This window comes from Grampus griseus, assembly GCF_964374135.1.
Source record: "Grampus griseus genome assembly, chromosome: 3".
NCBI classification, from domain to species: Eukaryota; Metazoa; Chordata; class Mammalia; order Artiodactyla; family Delphinidae; genus Grampus; species Grampus griseus.
The window spans coordinates 87,357,816-87,374,849 of NC_139019.1; the positions used below are offsets into that span (position 1 = coordinate 87,357,816).

Genomic DNA, 17,034 nt, shown 5'->3' on the forward strand with positions numbered 1-17,034 from the left:
TTGGTATAGATTTGCATGTGCAATGCAGATTAGAACCAAAATTGACATGTGTGGGACACCAGGATGGAGAAAGCCACTCGGGGAGTCTTGGTGGCGCTCTAAATGATTCAGTAAAAGACTATTTGAGAAAACCTGGGTCCTAATAAGGTAATTAACACTGTCACTAAGTGACCGGTAAGTGTAATATATTTATGGAACACATCTGCGTGTTTCTACATTAAACTTGCAAAGTTAAGCTGAAAAACACAATTGAGGGAGAAAACTCTCAAAACCAAAACTTATGTTTTCTTTTGTGCCTAATGGCTTTCTTGATTTCAGTTTTTATTTTCTTACATAAAGCCTAGGACAGTGGTAATTACCCATGGACACCTGACGAAAAAGAAATCTTTCTAAAATTGAGTTTCCATCAGGTAGAATTTAGGGATTTGACATGTTTCCTAAAACAAGTTTATTAGCAGTAAAAATGTATTCTGTATAAAAGTGATAAATCCATAAATTAAAATTTAAAAACCTGAAAATAAGTGATATTTTTGGCTTTCAGAAGAGAGACTCTACATAAATCAGAGCATTTCAGGGTTAGGCTCTGAAGGATGCTGAGTCCCGTCCCACACAGCAGATGTCTGAACTCTGTCCTTGACTGACCTGAACCCTTGAGGCTGCACTCAGAATTCCCCAGCTACAGGAATCTGGTATTAAATCCAAGGTGTCATCTTTCTTATTTATTTCCCTCTGTCTAGATACTTTTTGTTACCTATCAAATTATTCAGAGGCAGTGGGATCTAATGGTTTTTAAACTTGCTTTTGGCTGTACAATACTTCTGCACACCAAAGTAATAAATAAGTATACAAACCAAATAAATAACTGGATAAAGCAATAAAAGGGGGGGTGCTCTGGCTGATGTTAGGTGCAAGGACCAGGCCCCACGGCCTCTTAGCCACTCTGTCATTCCTGGAGGCTCTGAGGAACCTCCTCAGAACCTTGGAGCCACACAGAATGCAGATGAGGAACAATCCCCAATCCATCTATCCATCATCCAACACATATTTGTTTAGCATCTGTTACGTACCAGCCACTGTGGTAGGGCCTGGCAATATAACATAGACTAGAAGCCCATGGATCTTATATTCCAAGGAGGAGGGGAGTCATGGGGGTGAGAATGTAAGAATTTACCACCACTACAAGTAAGAGCTAATATTCACTGTTTACTTCATGTAAGGACTTTTACACATATTAACTCACTTAATCCTCTCAATAGCCTAGGAGATAGCTGCTGTTTTTATTTCCACTTTACAGATGAGGGAACAGAGGCACAGAGAAGCAGTATGGGAGGTGGAGATAGAAAAGCCAGGAGTGTGGCGACACTGGAGACAACAGAAAAGCATCCTCACTAAGGAGGGAGTGGTTACCATGTGGATGCAGCTGCTCAGAGATGGAGCAAGTTGTGGTTAGAGAAAATGGAAACTGGATTTGGTGACACGGAAGTTACTGGTGACCTTGCAGAATAAAAAGAGAGTGTATGGAGTGGTGAAAAGTAAGGACAACTGTGCATAGTTAATCCTTTTCAGGAACTGAACGGCTGAGTGCCAGAAAGATAAAACTGGAGAGGACCATAGCTGAAAGCCAGGTGGGACCAAAGTGAAGTTCTTCTTGTAGAAGAAACAGAATCGCGGGTGCCGCTTTTGAAAATTAATTTACAGTCTGATAGCACGGTAACTGCCCATTTACTTGTCTGTCTTCCCTAGCAGGCTGCAGGCTCCATGGGGTAGGAACTCTATCTCGTTCACTGTTTTTTCTGACCTGTCTCCTATTACAGTTACTGGAACACAGTAAGGAGCTCAATAGATATTTCTTTTCTTTTTTTTCTTTTTTTTTTTTGCGGTACACGGGCCTCTCACTCTTGTGGCCTCTCCCGTTGCGGAGCACAGGCTCCGGACGCGCAGGCTCAGCGGCCATGGCTCACGGGCCCAGCCGCTCCACGGCATGTGGGATCCTCCCAGACCGGGGCACGAACCCGTGTCCCCTGCATCGGCAGGCGGACTCTCAACCACTGCGCCACCAGGGAAGCCCAATAGATATTTCTTGAATAAATGGATAAAATATATAATAAAAATTGGACGCTGGGGAAGGAAGCTTAGGTTTTCTCTTGAAAAACTACTTGCCAAACAAAGTTTTCATTAGACCCAGCATGGCGGGGCCCCGGTAACCTGCTGCTGAGTGGCTGGGCCTCGGGGGCAGGCCGGCCGGTTCCATTCCACGGAGCCACGGTCCCCCAGTCTCCTGAGCCTCAGCAGGACGTCCTTGTTTCTACTTTGTGAAGTCAGGTGCTTCAGAGTTCTGGGATCTAATCGGAGCTCCATTAAGAAACTGCTGTCACCTTTTCTATTCCTAAATTAGAAAAATAATATGATCCTGCAACCTAATTCTTTCTCATAATTACTTAAGTCAAATCAAAGTTCCAAGGAGATTATTTACTGCAAAGCAATGATGCTCCAGGGAGCCTTCAGGCAAAGTCCAACATAACATCCTATTCACCCCACAGCATTTGGGGAGCAGTAGGCCCCTCCTGCCTCCTTTTTTAAAAAAACAAAAACAATTTCACCATACATCCATCCCGTAACAGAAGTGAGCAAAACATAAGCAAGTACTTGCACACTCCCTTAAAAGGTTCCAGGGAGATGCCGTTTTTCTTGAAGAAACAAACCAGCCTGGAACTGACTGGCGGTCAGACTTGCCGAGTCTTACTCTTACTTACTCTCTCTGTTCACAGAGCCCTGCTGGTCTCTAGGTTTCTTCTTCCCCTATAAGTTTGACTGTCATTTAATGGGTCCTAACTATTAAAAAACAAAAAATGGATCGTATTTTTTTTCTTTTAAGAATTGCTGTCTAAGTCTCAGGGCCCTAGTTTTCTTTGGAAGATCTTAGCGTGTGAATTTATATTCATGGCTAGCATATATGAACTAGGCAGTTCATATCATGGTTAAGTATCAGATAGGATTCCAGAGCAGCCATGTATACATGAATAAATAATAATGATAATAATGATAATAGTTGACATACACTGAGTGCTTACAGAGTACATGACATTAGGCTAAGTGCTTTATTGCAATATCTCATATAATCTCATAACAACCCCCTGGGGTAAATATTACCCCCATTTTCAGATGGTAACACAGGGTTTTAGAGACTAAGTTGTCCAAAGTCCCACAGATAGTAAAGTGAAGGATGTAGAATTTGAAAACCTAGTGGTTTGACACTAGTGCTTGCCAATTTAACCTCTGTCATAAAACTCCACACCAGTATCTCTTGCTTTATTACCGAAATACAGGAAAGGCCTTTCAGTTACCACTTCGTACAGGTTTAGGTGAGGAGGGCTGGAAGAAGAAGGGATGGGAACTTGGCTAAAATGAGGTTGAGAGATCACCTGAGTTTCAGCTGATGTGTTTTTCCCTGTTTCAATTACCAGCAATAATCAGGAGAGGGTTGTAAAAATGTGTTTTAAAGTATTCCTGTGCGGAAATCACTGGAAGAAACTGTTTCATCAGCAAAAGGAACAAGATGCTGATACTTCAAGTGAAGGACTTAAGTGCAGATTTCAGAGCCCCAGCCATACTCTCTCCCCATTTTTCATCTCCCCTTTCTCTTGGCGCGCATGGCATTGCGGGCTGTCCGGGTAACGGTTATGTCTCCCCCGATCTATAGGAGTGCACGATCTGATACAGTCAGACCACTCGTGACTTATTAGGAGAGAAAGTTTTGTTTTGTTTTTTTCACTTTATTTTCTTTGATAAGGCATACTTTGCAATATTCAATTTTGGCCATGGGCAATCTGGAGACATCTGTGGCTATACACTGTGGGGAGAGGGGAGTCCCTGCAGGTACGCACTTTGTTTCATGGCTGAAGTGCTACCCAAACAGTCCTGGACACAGTGCCCCACAAATTATTTTTTTCCCTTAAACTGATTTTTCCAGTTAGTTCTGTATATTAGTTACAGAGTCCTATATTATTTTCCCCATAGGGCTTTCCTGCTCATGATTCCTAAACAAGCTGATAAAAGCTCCATTTTCCCCACAGAAATCTTTATGTTGTTGAGGCTTTCTCTTACCATAATTACTTCCTGAAAAATGCAGTGGTCAATGTTTCCTGAATATTTTTACATTAAAATGGGCACATAAAACTTGACCCTTGAGATTTTAAGGTTGCAAAGCAGATTCCTGGCTTTAAAGAGCTGACTGGTTGCTATTACTTGCTTTCTGTATTGACTTCTCATTGATTTGATTCAATCTCTCTACCATTTCAATGAGGAGCTCTGTGCGAAAACAAGGATTTCTTGTGACCTGAAGAAATCTTTTCTTAGGAAAAGAAAATCATCTGTTTCATTCCTTCACTAAGTACTTCAGGAATCAGGCCAGGTCGAGGAGAAAGGTCTTGGCAGTGGCAGTTTGATGAGACGTGAATTAATTTGATTATTTCCATGGTGTGGATCAATAATAGTCAGCCTCCACAGAGGCCCCTGGCCTGAAGGCAGCTGGCTAGTCAATAGGAACACACAGAGGTGCTCTCCTCCCCCAGCAGCCTCTCTGATCTTTTCTGGGTGGACTCTTCACGCCTGTGTAATTCTAATTTATGTCAACTAGAAATCAAAGAAATTCCAAGAGGCTTTGGTCATAGGACATTGGGGTGGACCTTTCAAACTCTATTTATGTCTATTCCTTAAGTAATGTGTCCCCCACGGCCCTCCTGGCGCCTCTACAGGCCAAGGAGAGGTAGCTTCTCAGCAGAAGGGCTGCTACCTGCTCTGGGAAAAGGCAGAGGAACGCAGTTAGGTAAATCGAGGTACCCTTTCTCCTTCCTATGGACAGCTCCGCAGAAAGAACTAATAAGCATTTTAAGCAAAATGCTTTGCCAAGAGTGGCTCCCTCAATAACGCTCTTTGATGATACCCCAGACGCTGGCATTTTCAAATCAAACGAACAGTGTATAAAATTAGTTCTGCATGAAGTTAAAAAAAAAAAGTAGAAAGTGAAAGGGAGCTTTTAAAAGCTCCAGCATTTCTTCATCCAACTGCTTTTCACAAGGGTTTGGCATTTGAGAATTGTTACATTTATGATGCTATTTGCTGCTCATAATTCAGGCCCTCTGTCTCCAAACTTCTGTATTAACACACGCTGCAGAGGTTTCCACCGCGACATTTTATCACTGAGGTTTCCCAAACCAGCCAGGCTGCCTCTGGTGAGGTCTGGTTTCTCAGTCAATACCATGCCACTGGGCTTCCTCCCTTTTCATCAACCTTGTTACCCCAAACATTTTTCATTAACACTGAACGTTGCATTTCCATTTGCCCTACAGCTTTCCCAGGATTTTTTTTTCTTTTTGTCCTTTTTAGTTTGTTCTCCATCCAAACTGCCATGTAAGAAGTGAGAAAAATATCATATTAGTAGAAGAAACAGATCTGTATAGAATCTAGAATTCACTGAAGTTGTGAAAATGATTTCTGTGACCAAAGCCACTGCCTGTCTGTAATTGTGGAAAGCAGAAAAAACATACTGCTCTTATTAGACAGTCCCCTTGGTTATACAAGTAGTTTTAACTAAATCACCAAATAAATGCGTGTTAAGTTGATAGGTGATTTCGGGTCAACTCTAATTCCCAAGGTCAAGTAAGCCTTTGAACAGTCTTTAAGAATATAAGTTCACCCCAATTCATCAAAGCCGTCTCACACAGTGTTTTCTTCTCTGGGTTCTTACAATGCGCTAAAGTTTAGGAGATTAAGTGGCCTCGGCTTCAAAACCGAAAGTAATGCCTCTAACGTGCTTATCCATCCAGCAATTGGAAAAGCTACTCAAACAGGGGCTTCTTAATGCGCTTCCTAATTTTACAAGTGTGTGGGGAACACTGTATTTGTCTAACGGCTGGAGGACTCCTTCCTAGGAGTCACCAATGTTGCAGCCAAATGTACTGCTGTTTAGCTTAGACCCTGACTGATAATCTATATACATGTTGCTTTCATCTGCAAAGAATACATTTAATGTTTCTTATCTGTTCTTTGTCTACCTAATGAAAACGGGAGAAAAAGAAACAGAGGAAAAACGCTTTTTTTCCTACAACAAATACAATGCATTTTGTTATTTAATTCTTCAGAAGCTCAAGTGAGGAAAAAAGCAGACGTTTGGTATAGCTTCCAAATCAAATATAAGTGGCCCCAAATGAAAGAAAATAGAATTAGCCTTCAATATTTCTGAGAACCCTAGAATTGCAGGACACGAACCCTGGGACACACAGATATCACAAACCCCATCTCTCTCCAAGGCAGGGATCCCACTGGCAACATGCCTGACAAGGGGGCTAGTTGTGGAAACCAGTGAGGTCTCTTGCCCCCTCCTTTAGCTCCAGTTGGTGTGCAGAGGGGAAAGAGAACTCAAATGAACAAGTTTTTAGTGGTTAGTAGATTAGGTTAAGGTACAGGGAGAAGAGTAATAGGTCTAAATTAATTTTGTTCTTTAATTCTTTGTTGGCACAGATGATCACGTTGAGACAGTGGCTCTTTGTCTCTGTATCCTAATAGTAATTTCACTGTTTCCTGTTTCTGTTCTTCTATTCTTTCTCCATTATTTTTCTTATCCTAGCCGCTAGACCACCAGGGAGCCACATCTCCATTATTCTCCTTAATACTTTCTGTTTCCTTACCTATTTGAATTGTTTTATCTTCAACTCACCCTTTTCCCCCACTGCAAATCTTTCTTCAGCATTATGCCTGGATCAGTAAGTTGATTCCAAATACACTGTCCCACAGAGGCATTAGTTTTCCTTCGTAAAGTGTGTTGAAAATGTAATTATTGATATATTTATGTAGAAAATAATAATCTTAAATTTAAGTGACAAAAAAGTAAAAGGGCAACATCTTCTTTAATCTGAGTTAATTTCTTTCTTCTTTTTTAAAATTTCCTTTCAAAATGGCAGGCAATACAGTTTTTTTCTCATTTGGAAATTCAAATATCAAAACACAGGTTAATATAATGATGATGATAAGAATAATCATTAACACTGAGCATTTTATATATAACAAGCTTTACTCTAAGGGCTTGATATATGTTCACTCATTTAAATGCTCGTAGCATTTCCATGATTATCATCCTTATAGTAAATGACGAAACAGAGAGGTTAAATAACTGCCCAAGATGACACAACTAAGTGCAGAGCCCAGATCTGAACCTGAACTCTGGCTCCAGAGTCCATGTCCTCAGCTACTAACTTCTTTTCTTTGCTACTCATATCTTCCTTTGAATCTTGATAACTTTAAAATCTGGAGACGGACAGCGTAATACAAATGTCAAAGACAGAATAGCTAATCACGCTAGATCTCCAACCAACTAAATCAACCCGCAGGCTTTTAAGTGCAAGGTTTTACACGCGCTGTGTGTGTGGTTTGGAAACTTCTTCCGTCCTCACAGAACTTCCCATGTTTGGCCCTGAGCTGCCTTAAGTCTGAGGATGCCAGACGGCAGGCCTGGGCCATGCTGCTGCAGGCTGTGGTCGGACGGCTGGGTGCGAGAGCCAACGGGCTCTCAGAGCAGCAGGCTGGTTGGAGAAAGGATTCAGAGGCCACCTGAGGAAAGGGCTAAAACCCTCAGGAATATCGCTCATCAAAACCTTCTGATCCCATTTTGGACTAATTTGCATTTAGGTAGAAAAGGATCCATTACCTAACTGAAAATTGGCAAAACGCTGGTCAGCAAATATGTCTGGAATAATCTTCTGCACTAACTGGAACACTAATTTCTACAATTCATCTCTGAAAGTGAAGCTGATCTCAACAAACCTAAAGAGTATGGACTAGAAACATGGTGACTTCTGAGAAGGGTTGTGGCTACAAAGATACATTTTGAATGCATACATTTTGGCATCCTTGCTTAGGTAGTTCTCATGTAGCAATTCCTTCTGGTGAAGCTGAGAAGCTCTGCTGTCACTGTTTAGTGTTTCTAGAACACTCTGCCTACTGCGGACCCTTTTTCTCTGTTTTAAAAGAAGTCATTTTAAAGTGACAGGGTTAGTAGCAGTGTTAGGTTAGTTAGTAGTGAAATCGGAGGGAGACTTGCAACCCCTGGGTCTCTGCTGTTGCTTAGTAACAAAGTCAGTCAGCTTTCTAGGCTGGGCTTAGAATATATAATAAAATCTCTCTAAACATAACTAACTGGCAAAGGCCTAGTATAAGTTGGGATTGTAAAGCATATGGAGAAAAGAACTAGGTCAATTAACAAAAATGACAAAGATCTTGGGCCATTCTTCTTATTTGCCCCCAGATTTGCTACATTTAGAAAATGCATGTCCTTTGAGAGGCATACATATTTAGTTTCACTCTCATTTCACTCTCATTGCTGGATTTGCTAGATTTGTCCCTAATCACCAATTGTAGAAGTAGCACATGTGTAAATCATTACATGATGCCAGCACTTTCGGAGCAAGTATCTGAGGTGGGTCTTTTCCAAGGAAGCATCCCCTTGCCTGGAGATAGCCCCCAGGGTTTGCCACAGGCCCTGGACACAGACTTGAAGATCTGGGGTAAAGTCTTGGAGGAGTGGCCTTGGGCCAGTGCCTGGTCTTTCTGAGCCTCTATTTTCTCCCCTTCACAGTACAAACGATTACTGCCTAGACTTGTTATAGGGGAAAACATAAAAGTGACAAAGGAGAAGGCACCTCTCTAATGCCTGGTTATCAGTTCAGGTTTTGATCATCTTTAGTAAATGCAGCACAATTTCTCAAACTCATGCTCACGTCTCTGGCCAGCTCCACTGACCGTCCGTGGGGCCTCTGGGACCGTTTCTCATCATGTGAGAGAAGTGGCGCCTGAAACGTGGAGAGAGGCAAATTCCCACATAACATTCCCTCACTGGCCCTTTCTTGCCCCCAAATGGCCAGAATACATAGATGTTGAGCACTGAAATGGCACACTTCAGATTGTGACAAAACAATTTGGCGCTGTGCTTTCCATCTTACTGTTGTAGGAAACTTGGAACCCAGAACAAAATTTTACTCTTAGACCGTGCACATTGCAGTGTGCCATGCGAACGTTTTTAATCGTGGTCCATAGACTTATGGATAGGAAGCCAAAATCTAAGCTGAGCGTGTGTATGATTGTTTTTTCTTTCTGCATAAGCACGAAATTCATTTTTAAACAGAGAAATTCAAAAATAATCTCAGATAAGTTTAGAAAACCGGGCAACTTACAGTGTAATGGTATATGCATGTGTGTGTATACAAACATATATATATAGGGAGAGAGGAAGAATATAATATCAAGCTATTAACTACAGTGATACGTAGAAAAGAAACTTGATAGACAACTCTTACTTTATCGCATCTCATCAGCCCCAAATATCTTAGAGACTTGCTGCTCTGTGCAATCAGGGTGGCTCCTTGGTCTGTAATTTCTTTACACCATCCAACATCCACAGTCTCTATTGTCATGCTGTATCGCCCAATGGCTATCAGTGCTGCAGGGAGGGACAAAGGGGAAGAAAGCAAGCATAAACGTTAGCAGGGTAAGGGATCTCTCTATCTCATTATGACTATTTCTCTCATTTCCTCACTAAATTTGTTCCTGAAATGTTGTGTGTAAATGAACGTTTTGTAAACGAAATTCAATTTAAAATGCTTTAGGAAAGCTTGCCCTATGACAAACCCTTTCACAAAGTGAATAATCATGCCATAATTTCCCTTTCATTGGAACATAACATTTTATCAGTTTTACTCATTATAAGGTTACCTGTACTTCCAAACACTCGTATCTGCAGAAGGCATAAATTAAAATGAATTACACATATGATGTTACAGAAAACCCTAAGCAGTAATTAAATTTTACCCAAGATAACTTTAATAATTTTAAAAAAGAAAAAACATGTAAACACCATTTTGAGGTGTGTTATACTGCATATGAATTTCTTTACCAATTGGCATTTTTTTCCCATCTGTTCATCATCTGTAAAATGTAAGAGTATATAATATTTTTCACGTTAGTCCTTCTTGGGACCGCTAGGAATTAAACGTACATTACACATACAGCTGAATTTAATTGGTGCTATGCTAGAGCACAATAAAGGGAATGCATTTGTTATGGGGAATTTCCTCACCGTATCAAAAGCCTTCCTTCTATTAACATATGAAATGAAGCCTGTCATCTGAACATTAGGACGGTATCTCTAGTCTTCTTGACTGTTTAGCACTGTACCACTACTGACGTGCAGATGCTTAGCCCGTCATCTATGATGTGTACTACTTATCACTGCAAAGCTCCATAACCCATCTTCCTGGCAGAGCAACCAGTCGGTGAATCTGGCTCTTTGCTACAGACTTCTGATTAAATAGACGTGCACACTTCTACCTTTGCAGCACAGGAAAACAGATTTCAATACCTCCAGCCAGAAAAAGTTTACGGTGCATTGGTTTGTAAATGAAAACCCTGAAAACAATGCCAAAAATGTTAAAAAGGAATAATAAATTGTTTGCTAATTATTTCCTCATCCTAAGATAGGATGAGTTGATTTCTGTGACATTAAAAGCGGATGGTATTTTCCAATTGATTAGATTGATAAGAGCAGAATGAATTACTCATGTAAATAAACATTAACTCTTTTTTCACTTTAATTTTTTTTATACAGCAGGTTCTTATTAGTTATCTATTTTATACATGTCAGTGTATATATGTCAATCCCAATCTCCCAATTCATCCCACCACCCCACCCCGCCTCCATCCCCGCTTTCCCCCCTTGGTGTCCATACGTTTGTTCTCTACATCTGTGTCTCTATTTCTGCCTTGCAAGCTGGTTCATTTGTACCATTTTTCTGGATTCCACATATATGCGTTAATATATGATATTTGTTTTTCTCTTTCTGACTTACTTACTTATAGCTCGCAGAAAAAAAACACTTGGCAAAATCTCTTTGCTAATTACCTAAGTAATTTTTTTTAAACTAGAAAACTCATGCCCATGCATTCAAGTATCAAAGCACTCCGAAGTAGCCAGATATTTAAAGTTTATAAAAACAATAATCATGATCCCAGTGTTTTCCAGTGAAAATGCTATAAAGGAAGAAAAAAAAAATTCCTGGAAGTTCCTCATGTTATCAGTTTGTTGATGTTCTCATCTGTGCACATGCTGTTTTGGCATTTAGTTTTCCAAGGAGGTGGGGCGGGGCAGGGGAAATCTGCAAAGGTTTGCTGAATGGTCTGAGTGATATTTTCGTGTAGTATAAGCAATATCCCAGGTTAATCCCATCGGTGTTCCTGACCTAAGAAAACTATTGTTATCTCTGATTTTGTCATAAATTCCATTGGTCATGATATCCTGAGGATCTTGTATGATAAAAGAAGTAGAAGGTGCAAAAAGAAATTCCTTTCAATACAAAGTGCTCAAACTGTGATTTCAAAAGATGGAGCACAAGATGCAGGATGACCCCACATTAGTGGATAGCGTATTTTTACTGAGGTTTGAGACTAGAATGTGAAAGCCCTGCACTATCCAGAAAACTGTAAATCAAGTGATCTGTGGAGTTTCCAGAGGCTGCTTGATAAGCAAATGAAGAGTTAACAGCTACTAATTCCAGATGCTAAAATCACTAGTGTTTGGTATTTTCCTTTTTTTTCTTTCTTGTCCAAATTAAAACAAACAGTAAATAAGACAACTGAAGATGAATCAAGGTATTCAGCTTTTGTTTTGCCATAGTTCTATTTACTGAAGTAAGAATTAAATTTTATTTTTCCTTAACTCATTCATTTACTCAACAAACACTTCATGAGCACTCACCCTAGAGCATTTCTCTCCAATACTTATTGACTATCCATGTGCTAGGCATTGGGCTAAGAATTTTAGGCGCATTATCTCATTTAATCCTCACAGCAACCTTACAAAATCTTATTGGTAGTTCCATTTTAAAGATCAGGAAACTGAGACACAGAATGATGGAACACCTTTCCCAGTATCACAAGGTAGTAAGTGGGGAGTAGACAGTAAGCTGAGAGCCGGCTCTCAGTCCTGGCTGCACATCAGATCTACTAGTTCAGAATCATGGGCCCAGGCACCTGGCAATTCCAACATGCTGCACTGCCAGCGTATGGAACTGTGGTGTGACACACCTGGCCTGTGCTCGGTCATAGGGACAGAAAGGTTCACAGAGCTCAGAGGTCAGTTCAGTGGGGATGGCGGGGGGAGGGAGGGTTGGGTGGAAATGAGGAACAACCAAGTAAACAGTCACAACACAATGCTCATCCCCCATCTCTTCCCATCCCTAGCTTCTCACTTTTCAGATCTCGAGTCAAAGGTCAGCTTCTCAGAACCGATTGCCCTGTCATTTTCTGATATCGGAAAAGTTACTATTTATTTGTTCAGTTATGTACTTTTTTTGCAGCTCACTTCTCCCATTAGAATGACGGATTTCCTATTCACTGTTGTATCCCCAGCATCTAGCATACACCTGGTACAGAATCAGTTTTTAAAATTATTAGTTGAGGGCTTCCCTGGTGGTGCAGTGGTTGAGAGTCCGCCTGCCGATGCAGGGGACACGGGTTCGTGCCCCGGTCCGGGAAGATCCCACATGCCGCGGAGCGGCTGGGCCCGTGAGCCATGGCCGCTGAGCCTGCGCGTCCGGAGCCTGTGCTGCGCAACGGGAGAGGCCACAGCAGTGAGAGGCCCGCGTACCGCAAGAAAAAAAAAAAAAAAAAAATATATATATATTAGTTGAACACGCCAATGACTATAATGTGGTTTGGTCTATTATAGAGGCACGCCAAGAGGCATGCGAGCCCCTCACTCTTCAGGGGAGGAGAGAGATCACGGGAGCCCTCATGGAAGAGTTAAGCTAGGTCTTGAGGGATGAGTAAGGATTCTCCAGAAAAACAAAGGCGTGAGGGCTACTTTGTCGGGCTAAGGAAATAGCATATGTAAGGGCAGAGAGATGTGAAAGGACTGGGGAGCTGCAGGTCATTCCGTGCGGCTGACTGCGGCTGAAATAAAAACAAGTACAAGGAAGTGGCAGATTTATTCCAGAAATATTCACTCCATGATTAGTAGCACTGGGATTGGCATAAGACATAAACGGAGTAGCAAAAATAAACAGAGTCCTTGATGTCATGAAGCCCATATTCTAGAAGGAGAGCTGTGAAGTGGACACAAAAGTATATATAATTCTAAATTGTAACAAGTGCTTTGAAGGAAATGGAATGATCATTGTAAGAATGACATTTAGATGGCACCAGGGATGAGTCTTCCTGGTGAAGTTACTTTTAATCCCTCCAACAGCACTGCAAAAACAATAACCATGGTAGAGGTAAGAAAACTAAGGTTAAATACCTCACCAAGGCCCCATGCCTATTTAGTGGCAAAACTAGGGTGCAAATGGAGATAGTTTGGCTCCAAAGCCAGGGCTCATTCTTTCACAGCAGCAGCATCCAGGGTGGTAGAGGAGCCTGTGTATGTTCAGAATATATTTCCCTTTACCTCCATTCAAAATTTAAACACTACTGCTCATAGGTAGCCAAGTATTTACCCTGTGACTATAAAACAGGGTCCAAAAGTATCTTTAAATCCCGAAATATATACTCAGTAATTTACCTCTCTGTGAATATATCCTACCTTTGGATATATTTTTTTATTGTTTTTCATGAGCTAGCTGTGGTAGAGTCTCAAATTCATTTCCGGCCTCACTACTTAGTAGATGTTGACCTCAGGATGACATTTAACTTTCCTGAGTCTCAGCTTCCTCACCTGCACAATAGGGATGGTGACTATATGTCCTGTCTACTTCACAGGGTTGGTCTGAGGTTCAAATGAGATAATACATGTAAGGGACTTTGCACTACACAAATAAAATATTGATTTATTCGATATTTCCCCACGCCATTCTACAGTGGTGCAGTTGATTTAAAATGAAAAGACTTGAAAGAGTTTTGAAAAATAAGAAGCTCTGGGCAAATGGGACCATTATATAAATACTTAGTCATTATGTCACTGCTAGAGTTCTTGAATTGCCTGCTCTCCATCGGTGATCACGAACTTACAGACTGCACCTAGGATGATAGGGCTGTAAATGGAAGGTATGATTACTATCTTCACTAGGGGCTGTTGACACATTATAATGGTATTTATTAAGCCTTGAAAAGGGATAAATTATGCAAGACTAATTCCTTATCCCAATGCAATTTTAATGCACTTTTTAATGTGCTAAGTGTAACTAATAAAGTTAAAGTTAAAAAAGTTACACAAATTCAAAGCTGTAATTCAGAAACATATGATGATCAAGGATATACATTAACTCACTAAAAGGTGTTTCCATAGGCATACAGAGTGACTAAAAGACATGAGCATATATGTAGTTAATTTTGATGAAGAAACTCCATTTCTAGGAATCTATCCTGAAAATATACTTCTAATTATACAAAATTACACACATACAAGTTTATTCATTAAAGCGTTGATTGTAATTGCAAAATAATGGAAACAGCCCCTAATGCCCATACATAGGAGAGTGGTTAAATAAACTATGCTACATCCTCACAGTTGAACACTATGCAGCTTTAAAAAAAATTAATGGGGGAAGATCACTAGGAACTTCCAAATCATTCAGTGAAAAAACCAAAGTGCAAAAAAGAGTTTACATGATGTGCTACCACCATCCAAAAGACAACGCAATTAAAAAAATAAACAAAAACAAAAACATGAATCTGCTCACTTGTGAAAAAAGAATATGGGAAAGACACACCAGAAACTACAGAGACTGTTTAACTATAGGGGGTTGGTGGGAAAGGGGAGAAAAGAAGGCATGGAATGTGGAGGTGAGGTTGGGAGAGTGAGGGGGACAAACACTTCTTAGACTCTCTCTTTGGCTATAGCTTTGACTCTCTGAGCCATAGTAATGCTTCACATACTTCCCAAAATAAAAAATTAAAACCAGCCAGGATGGGGAACCCGAAGTGGAATACCAACAGTAACAAATGAACCTAACTGTGTTACAAATGAACAACATGGCCCCAGCAAATAATATAACCACACCAAAGGGGATGGGAATTAAGAATTAAGTGGCTTCGGAAAACATGATTTTGATTGGATATTGTAAAGTGAAAACCAAAAAGAACTGTCAGCAAATACTGCACTCTAGTTAGGAAATCTATTTCTCACAGGGGTGTGAGTTAGCAATTCAGTAACTACTTTACGCATAATCTAGGACTATAAATAATGAGAGCCAGTCTTTTCACTGTTAGGGAAAGAAGTTACAAATAAGAAAAGGGGGGAGGCTTATAATGAATCTTGTGGTATTGAACTGGAATCAGAGATATTAGAATGAACTCATGGTATTTTATACACACATTACAGATAAATACATGTAGAAATAATAAATATGATGTATGTGCATGCATGCATGGCTTAGTATACATACATACATTTCCTAGCTCTTTCTGCTGAGAGGAACTCAGAGCAAGGATACCCCAGTAGCAATGATCTACTAGCACCCAGATCTTAGTTTTTAAGTATCATTCTCCAATAAAGTGAATAAAAGAAATCAGGGCTTCTTAGAAAAATGGTTGATTCCAGAACTGGGGCCGGGAAAATAGACGATGATTCTGGGATATCTTGTGATCGTATAAAAAAGAAGTGCTTAGAAATGAGTGAGGGTACATCCAAAAGACAGAGGATCCAATCAGAAAGAGCTGCCAATGGCCACAGCTGGAACAATTTGAGAAGCAAAATAAATAATGATAGTACTGGATTATAATTCAGAAAACTGAATAAGCATTCACAGATTCATACTGATATAAATTAAAAAATAGCCAAGGAAGGGCACCTTACAGAAGAATTCCAATTAATAAATGTATAAGGAATGAGGGAAATTAAAAAAAAAAAAATGTTACCAGGCGAAGACCAGAGTAATAATTATTGCAGGCAAGATCGACCAATGGGTGCAAAAATCAGTGAGTGAAAGTTTGAGGTGAAACAGAATATTGGCATAGTGCCAAAGATATTTATCAACTATCGAAAATTGTAACTTTATAGTGGAGAGACCCAGCAGACACCCCCTTACCCAAATGATCAAGGTTAACATCACCAGTAATAACATATAGAGATATAATGTATCGCCTGATCACTTCTGCAGTATTCTCACCAAAATGAATAATTTCAATCTACTCATAAGAAAACATCACACAAACCCAAAGTGAGAAACATTTTATAAATAATTCACCAGTACTCATCAAAAGAGTCAAGATAATGGAGCATAAGAAAAGAATGAGGAACTGTCACAGATTAGAGGAGCCTGAGGAGACATGACAACTAAATACAATGTGGGATGCTGGATTGAATCCTGGACCAGACAAGGAAATTAGGGAAAAACCTGGTGAAATTCAAGTAAGATTTGTAGCTTAGTTAATCTTGTTGTTTTAAGTTAATTTCCTAGTTTGATAACTGTACTGTTGGTTATATGTCCTCAACATTAGAGGTAGCTGGATGAAGAGTATACATGAACTCTCTACTATTTTTGCAACTTTTCTGTAATTCTAAAATTGTTTGAAAGCAAAGAGAAAAAAACATGGATAAGTTAATAAGAGATACCAAGTGAATGAACTAAGTAGAGGACTAAAATTTTCTAAGTGAAAGCAGGTATTATTTTTACACTGTAAGATCTGATATATAAATGTTAGGACTAAAAATACATTTTTTTCCTCATAGGAGAAAGATTAGTCATATGAGTGCACTAACAAGTGACCCGCATGTGCCATTTTGTCCCTTCCAGTTCTATCATCTGCTGTAGATCTATGTACCTGTAATAAAATCAGAAGAAATGCCCTAGTGCATGAAAGAATCAGGGTTAAAATTTAACAGTAGGATTAACATCTTTCATGTAATACTTGGATAAAAGCCATTTGCAGAGAAATTTCTTGGCACGGATACAGAGAGATAAATATGAAAAGTGCTCTTCTTTGTGGAAGCCACAGAAGCCCCCAAAACAAAGGAACGGCGCTTTCAGAGACACTTGTTGTTGCATCATGGTC

The 17,034-nt window shown here is 40.0% G+C and overlaps 1 protein-coding gene across 1 annotated transcript in view; it reads right to left on the reverse strand.

The window, feature by feature from the left end:
• The window catches only part of FBXL17 (F-box and leucine rich repeat protein 17), a 478,619-nt gene that overhangs the window by 13,435 nt on the left and 448,150 nt on the right, over positions 1-17,034 (reverse strand). The window contains exon 8 of the mRNA XM_082650228.1: positions 9,348-9,490. Coding sequence (XP_082506354.1) covers positions 9,348-9,490 — 143 coding nt within the window. The remainder of the gene's footprint in view (positions 1-9,347; positions 9,491-17,034) is intronic.